The sequence below is a fragment of the Macadamia integrifolia genome, unplaced genomic scaffold (assembly GCF_013358625.1).
Source record: "Macadamia integrifolia cultivar HAES 741 unplaced genomic scaffold, SCU_Mint_v3 scaffold1458, whole genome shotgun sequence".
NCBI classification, from domain to species: Eukaryota; Viridiplantae; Streptophyta; class Magnoliopsida; order Proteales; family Proteaceae; genus Macadamia; species Macadamia integrifolia.
The window spans coordinates 54,252-63,793 of NW_024868211.1; the positions used below are offsets into that span (position 1 = coordinate 54,252).

Here is a 9,542-nt window from a genome sequence, read left to right on the forward strand (position 1 = left end):
ATTATTATTATTATTATTATTATTCTTATTATTATTGTCATTATTTATTATTATTTTTTTATAGCAATGCTAAAACAAAATAACCATTGAAAAGACATATACTACTAAGCGGTGGAGTGCAATGCATGCTCATCCATATTATTGGATTCCAACCCCCCCCCCCCCCCCTTTTTCTTTTTGTATAGATATCATTTTTCAATAAATTATCCATTTTTTTGCTTGATCCCCATAATTATCCAACCGATTGGGTCATTATGTGTGTTAGCACGTGCAAACATGGATAAAGCCATTAATCAATCAATTAATTTATTATAGCATTATACTTTTATTCTATCATACTTTTTTGGGTTTTTTTTTTCTTCTTTCTAATGGATATCTATAGCAGTTTGACTAGTTCCGTAGATCCATACTAATTTCACAATTGCATCGACCGAGTTATACCGAGATTGAATAAGAACCATTTTTGGATTTTACTTAGGTCTTGTGGAACAATACTGAAACACCTTTACAATTCCAACACATGCATATACAACTAATCAATGGATGGTTATAGGCACCGGTTTGGGTTCAGTATTGGTCGCATTGGTGTTGAAATCGATACTGTCCGATATTGATAGACGTTTTGCCCTCAAGGAATTTATACCAGTAATTTTTTTTTATAACATTTTATCTTTATTGAAACTCGTAAAATCGACCTAAACCAAACCTATTTAACTCGAACATGACCTAAAAAAAGGGACCGAAATCAAAATCAAAAGAACACAAATAACCCAATGTAAGAGATATTTCTAACATTTGAATTTGTGACCAACATATTGCAATAGTACAACTTAACCGTTACTCCTAACATAAAATATACAAAAATAATCAAACCTCAAAGCCTCTCTATGCTTTATAATTTTACACTGTATGCGAAAGGATTCCTCTCTCTACTCTTTTCTTATACTTGTATTAGTGTTGACAAGATATAACATTCATATATTTCTTTCTGCCAGTATTAATGATGATATGTTTTCCTTTAATATATAAGCACGAGATCATAGATTACCTACCCCTTCTTCCTCGCTTCTCTTCATCCTCTCACGACTTATCCATCGCTCCAAAAGGATAAATATTCTCCAAAGAAGACCAAACAAACAAAAACTATTCACTTTTTTTGACAAATTTTTCCATCTCCAGTATCTGAATGACAACAAAGACAATCAACAAGCAGAGAGAGAGAGAGAGGGTAGGTGGGACTTGGGAGTCATTAATTCAACATATAAGACAAACATTCAAGTTGAACAGTTTTGAAATTAACCACAGTAGTTTTATAACTCATTGTCTAGTTTTACACTATATGTGCTAATGTACTTATACAAAGTAGATTAGATTAAAGAGAAATCTACTGGAGAGATTTACAATAACAAGAATCTCTTCTCCTCTTTTCTCTCCATTCTAGTCTATCCAGAACAATACAAGTCCAAATTCAACATTATTTCTTCTCCAACCTTCTATCCCTAATCTAAAACACCACCTTTCAACCCTAAGAAATCACTACCACTGCTGCTGCTACTGCGGCTATTACTACTGCTACTGCTACTGCTACTGTTACTGTTACTGTTACTACTACAACTGCAGTCCTTACTTTTCTGCAAACCCAAACTGCAAGAGAAACAAAGGGTTCTCCTCTCTTCACTCTTCAATATTAGCTTAGGGGGTTCCTGATAAGGAAGGCTAATTCGAAGGTCAAGATTGAGGTCTGGACATCTTTCTTCCCTTTGGTGGTTGTTCTCTTCTTTGAACCCAAGTACTCCACCAACAACTATCCTTTCTTCCTCTTTAGCAATAGCAGAAAAAGAGATGGTGGTTGTGACATCCAAGGCTGGTTCATTGAGTGGCCGGTGAGATGCTGGGTCAATCCCTCGGCTTAAAAGCTGTCTCCTTATATGGGTATTCCAATAATTCTTTATCTCATTATCTGTTCTTCCTGGCAATCTCCCTGCTATAAGAGACCATCTGAAACAAACAAATGAAACAAATAGATGAATACCCAGTAAAGGTATTAAGAGATTGGGGTTTTGAAGAAGCTAGCTAAAATGGGTTTTTGGCTTACTTGTTGCCGAGGAGACTATGAAGTTTAATTATGAGTTGGTCTTCTTCTTCTGTGAAGTTTCCACGCTTGAGGTCTGGGCGGAGGTAATTGATCCAGCGGAGTCTACAACTCTTACCACACCGAAGAAGGCCGGCAGCCTTGGGGAGGGACCGCCAGCAACCCTCGCCGTGTGCTCGGATGTGGGCTATAAGCCGATCATCTTCTTCTTTGGTCCATGCGCCTTTGTTTGTGTGAGCTTTCTCACAACAAGGAGACCTCCCCATCAAGTAGTAGTTCTAGTAGGACTAGCAGTGTAGCATTTTCTGTCTTCCCAAGTAATTGCTGTTCTTGTGTATTATACTTTTCTTTGAGGGGTAGATAGGTGGAAGATGAGGAGGAGGAAGGGGATGAAGAGGTGTTAGTGCTATGGTGGGGAGTGGTGGTTAATCATCAATGCCAGCCCTTGTGGAAGCTAGAGAAGGGATTTATAGACCTTTGACTAGAGAGAGAGAGAGAAAGAGGCTGGGAAACTTAACTGCTTCTAGATGTGAGTTGGTGAGAAGGGTTTTTGAGCGACTGACCTGTGCCTGGTGGCCTGCCTGCCTCTCTCTCCCTCTCTCTCTCTCAGATAATGATATAAACTATCATCAAATAATAAGTTAAAGGACACAACCATCTGCAACCTTCAGGTAGGTGTAAATTAATGTATTACATTATAGCACAACATGGCCTGATTCAGGCCTTTTTATATGTCGAAAGACTCGAAATTACTTTTGATAAACAATTTTGGAGAAAATTTTCTTCCAATCAGGTTGGGACGTTCATTACTTCATTCTAAGGTTTACAACTCTTATAGAATTTTAATATGTTCACTAAATATCCTTATGGTACTCGTGCTTTCTCTGAATCAATCGTGATAAATAAATTTTTATTCACCAGAGTTAAAAGGAAAACTTGATCCAACAAATTTACCCCTAAAAATCTCCCCCAATATGGTAGGCAATATTTATTATGCGAAAACATAAAGTTTTGTGGCTAACATAAAGTGGTGTCTGAAATTTTACTTTTCATGGTTGGGACTTGGAAGAAAACTCTTAACCCTCAAATGCCCAAATGGGTCTGTCTGTACCTTTTGTGGAGAGATTTCCAACATAGTTTCTTGGCCTTTGAATGATCAATTTACCTTCTATGGACTCACCTAGACATAGATGATTGACTCGGATGCATGATTGCATGTATTGGAAACTAAAAATTGACATTTCTTCAATAAGAATATATGGAAATGATGATAATTTTGAATAAGGTCATTAGATAGTTGATTATGTGTAAATATTGAGTACAGGTAGTCATGCAAAAATCAGAACACAAGGGTTTCACGAGGGAACTTATAATCCCCCACTTTTCTCTCTCTCTCTCTCTCTCTCTCTCTCTCTCGTTTGAGTTGGGTGTAGTGGGCCTTTTGGGATTGGGAGGGGCGAGAAAAGAGTTAGTGGAGCTGCTATTCGTCTTTAAAAAAGCATGGAAATACTTATATGAGAGAGAGAGAGAGAGAGAGAGAGAGAGAGAGAGAGAGAGAGAGAGAGAGAGAGAGTTTCTAGAAGAAGGATTGAGGTAAGGGCTAAAAGAAGGTACAAAAGAGAAAAGGGGGAAGGAGGGAAAAAGAAAGGATAGAAATGGATGTGGTTGTGGTTGTAGTTGTGTGTTGGCTTTGGTTCACCTTCCACTTTTCTTTTTCTCCCCAACCTCCTTGTGGTGCAAGTTTGGGCAATGAGTGTGGGGTTGGACACGGGAAGTTGGTTTCATCTTTTTGTTGTTAGCTTCTCTCAATTTTCAAACATTGTGTTTCCCACCACAAATGAAAGAGATTTGAACTACCCTCATTCCTTCTTAGTGTCCACTCTTTCCTGATGACATCTAGTCCCTATAAATGTAGCACTAGTCTCTTAATCAACTTGGCTATGATCTTTTCTTCATATCTTGTGTGTGTTTTTTGTTTAGTTTTTTAAATAAAAGAGATATTTTTTTGGGTGAATGATAAATATATTCAAAGAAGCTAAGAAATACACTAAACCCTTTTCTAAGTACGAAATTTAGCTACAGCTAAGTAGCTACAACTCTGTAGCAGCCAAAGAAATAGAATCTAAAAGGGCATTTTGAAAAATACCATAACCTAGGAGGGTATTTGTGAACCCTAGGGGGAAGTGAATATTCCATTTCTTTGGTTGCCAGGCTACCAGCAGAGGGTTGCAGTTACTTATTTTTTCCCTTTTTCTAAGGGTTGGAAAAAGAAAAAGGAAAGTAAATAAGGAAACCAAAACACCTGAATACCAAGATACAATAGGGACTACCTTCAAACTTAAGGCAGACGGATGGGGAGACACCAAGTGGATACAATATCAGCATTCTTGGGAGAGATAGGGCAAAGACTAGGCACAAACTTAAGCATAACTTCAAAAAGAGATGGCATCCTAAAACTGAGAGAACGGTCTAGATTTTCTAGCCCAATTTCAGAGGTTTTGTTCTATCCAAATATGGTAATCACAATAGAAAAAACCCTCTTTCCTAGGAAGTCTATACAAGTCTTTGCAGGATAAGCCTAAAAGCCAACGTTTGCTCAAAAGTTGACCCCAAACACAAGAGGAGAAAGGGCATCCAAAGAATAGAAGATGAATGTTCTCTTTGGCATTCTAGAAAAGGCAATACAAAAGAGGGGGGTGGGGGGGAGGAGGATGTGTCTTTGATAGAGAAAGTCTTAAGTAGGGAGAGAGTTGGTGAGAGCCCTCCAAGTAATGACATTGTGATGGAGATGTGATATAGAAACCAAATTACTTGGTGCCAAGCAAAGGTTGAGGAGAATCTGCCACTGGAAGTCTCAGGCCAAAGGATCTAGTCCCCAAAACCTGGAGGTCTTAATTCTAAAGATTTCATTTAGACACTCCATTCCTACCAGGATGTAGAATGCAACCCTAAAAGCGATGCAGAAGATAATAAAAAAATAAAAACAAAAAATACACATAGGTTTACGAGGTTCTACAAAATAGTCTACGTCTTCGGTGAGATGAGATTCTGCCTCACTATCAATGGAGAATATGTTACAGTGCTCGTCCTCACACCTCTCAAAATTGTTTACAGAGAAAGTAAATCTCGCTACAAATATATAGCGTAAAACTCTAATGCCGGAAAATATCAAACTGCCCTCAAATAAAAAAATCGGGATCGCCATTCTGTCGGGGGCCTGCACCAATAACTCTGTGGATTAAATTGCAACAGAATACAAGACATCGTTCACCAACACAGGATCCACTCACCCTTGCTCAAGATGGAGGCCATCTTTACTGATTAATCAAGCCCAAAAATACATCGAATCCTATCTCCAAAAATGTTAATGAAGATCCCATGAGGTTGCTAGCTATCAATCCAAAGAAGGGGTGATGCACCATCATCAATTATGTCCTTTATGGAAGAGCAACCGACCCCAAGAAGCATCTTGGGCAAGAGACAATCCGTATAGTATTCTCTCAGAAATCAAGAAAATATCCCATTCACCCAAATTAATACTCTCTTGTTTAACAGCTAACTTCCAAATCAACTTAATATTCCCAGCAAAATTGAGCAAGCCTCCCTCTCTCTTAGGAAAGCAAATGAAGAATCAACCAATTGTATGGAGGAATCGATTATTGTCAGAACCTTTCCAAAGAAAAGCACTCTTTAAGTATAAGAAAAAGCACTCTTTAAGTATTCCACCTATGAGATTATCGCTTTTGGGAGCGCGAAGACCCCAATATAGAGAAAATGTAAGAACTCTGGAACACAAACTTAAATAATTCAAACCTTCCAGCATAGGAGAGAGAGCAAAATTTCCAGCTGAAACTGCATCTTTCTCTGATGGGAGAGATTATTTTATTATATAGTTTTAATATATAAATGGCTCTTATGGTGAAACAGGGTATATGAAAGTGGCCATTTTTCCCCAAGTTTGATACTGTTCTTCTGGTTTACCAAATCCCTTTCACCATTTCTATTTGAGTGTCTTTCTAAATTATGTCCTCTTTTCCTGAATGAATGACAAAGATTTGAAGAATTTAGCCTCACAAATTTGTCATGCACTGTTCACGTGTAGAGACCAAGCTTATCCATTCATATATCTTTTTGCCCTAATGATTAAGAGTGTTAATAGGTTCGGTTTCAATTTAAGTGATAGATTTAGTAAATGTTGCATGTAATTGATCAAAGCTAACAATCGGTTTTAAGTTTCAGATCGAATCAGATAATAAATTGGTTTGTAATTTGTTCTCATTATATGGTTCATTATCGGTTAAGTCTTCATTGGTTTCCGTTTGAAATTGGCATCTTTACCAAAAATTACGAGAAAGGATTTGTTGTAAACGGATCAAGTTCACGTACGAGAATATTCTCGTATGTCCCAAGTCCGTGGATTTAGAATCTATTAAATGAAGAGAGAGAAAATTGATTCTAAATCCACGGATCAGGTTCATTCTCATACGTAAACCTGATCTGCTCTCAGATTTGATAGGAGGTAAAACCCCAAATATTGAAATAGTAGGTTCCTTTCCACTAAATCTAGACGAGTTAATAGTGCATTAATTGTTTTGACTTGTGGTCTAAAAACCTGTTAGTTGATGGGATCCCATTGAGAGAGGGTAACTCCTCTCCCACATGGGAGCCGATCCAAACTCAATTTTTTTTCAGATTTCAATGGAATTTCTCCATTTGAAAGGAAGAAGAATTAGTTAGCTCAAATTATTTATGGCATCCCATTCTATACACAATAAGGACAGTCTATCAGATCTGACAGCTGATAACGTTAAAAAATGTAGACCACACAGTATGTAGATGTTAAGATGGTAGACACTAGAGCGTGCACACAAGCGTGAAGCAATCAATGCGATATACATCCATATGAGGGGTTTAAATACAACTACATCGGTAGCACTGGTACATGAACCATTATTAAGAGAAGTGGAGAGAACCCACTTCAGTCTTCACTTCTTTATCTTCATCTATTTATTTATTTATTTTTATTTTAAAATGTGTATGTAGTTTAAACATTCATAAAAATTCTCTACGAGAAGACAGTGAATGATAGTGAGGATTCCAAGACTGAAGTGCATGTTAAGACCCTCCCCACTGTTAAATCCTTTCTGTCACTCACTGCTCACCACCGAGAATTTAAGTCCGTTTATACACATAATGAAGAGATTACATGCACCTCAAATAGTTTGGTACTGCTACTGGGTGGTGGGTGAGCATGATTGATTACATTATCTTTTAGGAATCTACTCATCTTTGGATTTGGAATTGCAAGGCTAAGAGATAAACTCCTCCCTCTTGCTCTAAAGACTTGTCAGGTCCAAACTGAACTCGTGTATGTACTCTTCTGCTAATTGGGTAGGTCCTTTCCTTATCATTGTCATGGTGGTTGTCTATATCATTACCCGTTGCTCCTACCTACACTCAAAACTAGTGAATTACATTGAAAGGAAAACCAAATGCAATAAATAATTGATTAAGATATCTCATTCTTATAATATCTTGGCATGTTTTTAGAATTATGTCATATTTTTAAAAAATATTGATTTTTAGTGTAGTGATTCATCATATCTGGTGGAAAATGAATAAAAGAAGACGAACTTCCTCCTCTTGTTCTATTGAGTAAATCCGAGACATCATTACTTTTGATATTAGAAATAAAAGTATTCATAAATGTGTTGTTTGCCTTGATTTTTTTTTAAGAAATAAAAGCATCTTGCCAATGCTTGGTTTTTCTCTCTTGTTTGTCACCTATATATGGTCGGTTGTTTTTGTACCCCTAGATTTTGTTGTATGATCTCTTTCAATGTTTTTTTTTTTTTTTGAGGGGGGGGTGGGGAGTGGGGATAAGGCTCTCTCTTCACTAGCCCTTCAGCCCTTGAGGCTATTGATTTTTATTTTTTGTTCTCTTTTTTTAAAATATTGTCCATTCATCTAAAAAATAAATTCTCTCCCTCTTTAAATAGACAAGAATCTATGAAATCTCCCTTGCCTGCGAAGCAGCATTATTATGTGGATGTCATTATATGCTTAGGTAATGAACAAGAGTTAGAAAGATTGCACTAAAAGCCTTACCCAACCATCATCTTTTATTTGCACTAAATCTAGGTTTGTTAGCATAATCAATATGGAGGATCAGCTATGGAAATGGGTTTAATCCCTCAATAATTTTTGGTAACTTAAACTTTCAATTTTTAGTAACTTTAATTTTCTTAATGCAGATACCAGATAAAGATGCCTATTCTTTTATCATTTCTTATTTCAGCTTCTCTTTGTCTTTCCCAATTTCATCAGGCTCCAACTGAAGTAGTTAAAGTGCCACTATCCAAATAAATCAGGATGTCTGTGAAGGGCATCCAAGGAGTGAAGTTGACATTAGAAAACGTTTGACCCTCACACGTCACTTTTGAACCTACCAAACCTAAAAGCCAAATCCTTTTTGTCTAGCTTTTCTCTAAATTGATTCTCTTAAATGAGTTGTTGTGGACTTTCTTTGTAGGGTTTAGGAGTGGAAAACCCTTTGAATTAGTTGATTACTAGCTACTGATTAGTGATTACTATCATCACGTTAAAAAGGGGGAGGGGAGGGGGGAGGGGGGGAGGGGAGGGGGGAGGGGGAAGGGGGGAAGCGTTTGGCTGTAGTTTGTGAGGAAATATGGTTCTCTTACTTGAAGGTTGGCCTCAGTCGGGTGGAAATCGTCTACAGCCGTTGCACCTATGTAGTAAGCATCAGGTGGCTTGGAGCCCTTTGGGATGTGTCCAGATGTTTTCATTCGTTTGATGTTCACCGCACCTCATTGCTCGTTGCAGAGGATGTGGACTCGCCTTAGCCTCACTGATTCTATCCATAGTATATAAGGAAAAGTGAGAATTAAAACAATCCAAACACCACCCAAATCCATTAGAGTTTCCATGTTGTATTGGCTAGGCATTTAAGAGATGGACAAAGACATATGATGCCTAAAGCTAAAAGGTCTTCTTATTGAGTTTGTTCACTATCTGAAAATTGGGACTAGTGGACTCTGGTGCTTGATATGTTGCCTTCATAGCTTTTAAACCATGCATGATGATGCTATATAGCATGGGCATAGAAGGATAAAATAGTTGGTGTATAGGGGAGTGTTTGAATGCAATGGCTAGGTATGGCAGGGATAATTAGCAACTTTTTGGCCACCTTTTGCTCAATTTTCTTGTTTTTCTTTGTATTTTAGGGAGTCTAGAACCTCTTACTTTGTGGTTCCATCTTCACATGAGATCTTGCCGTTACTAAGGTATTAGACCACAAATCAATGGAAGAGGATAACTACTCCCCTCAAGAGGAGAGTTGATCCAGACACCAATTTAGATGTCTTGATAGGAGATTTCCATGCTTTATGCTTCGTTAGAAGACGATTTCCATGAAGTTTAGTTGGTCTCC

At 37.5% G+C, this 9,542-nt stretch overlaps 1 protein-coding gene across 1 annotated transcript; it reads right to left on the reverse strand.

Annotated features, from left to right (window-relative positions):
• Positions 1–1,277: 1,277 nt before the first annotated feature.
• LOC122063804 (myb-related protein 308-like) lies at positions 1,278–2,742 on the reverse strand. The gene is made up of 2 exons (XM_042627510.1): positions 2,096–2,742; positions 1,278–1,998 (listed from the first exon to the last, which is right to left on the reverse strand). Exons 1-2 carry the CDS (start codon positions 2,356–2,358, stop codon positions 1,500–1,502), a joined length of 762 nt encoding a protein of 253 aa, XP_042483444.1. The 5' UTR covers positions 2,359–2,742; the 3' UTR covers positions 1,278–1,499.
• Positions 2,743–9,542: the final 6,800 nt, after the last annotated feature.

Bases quoted from the DNA above. Each gene is read 5' to 3' on its own strand.
- LOC122063804 (XM_042627510.1), bottom strand. From the start codon at position 2,358: ATGGGGAGGTCTCCTTGTTGTGAGAAAGCTCACACAAACAAAGGCGCA. The intron at 1,999-2,095 runs GTAAGCCAAAAA...TGTTTGTTTCAG, and splicing joins CATAGTCTCCTCGGCAACAA to ATGGTCTCTTATAGCAGGGA.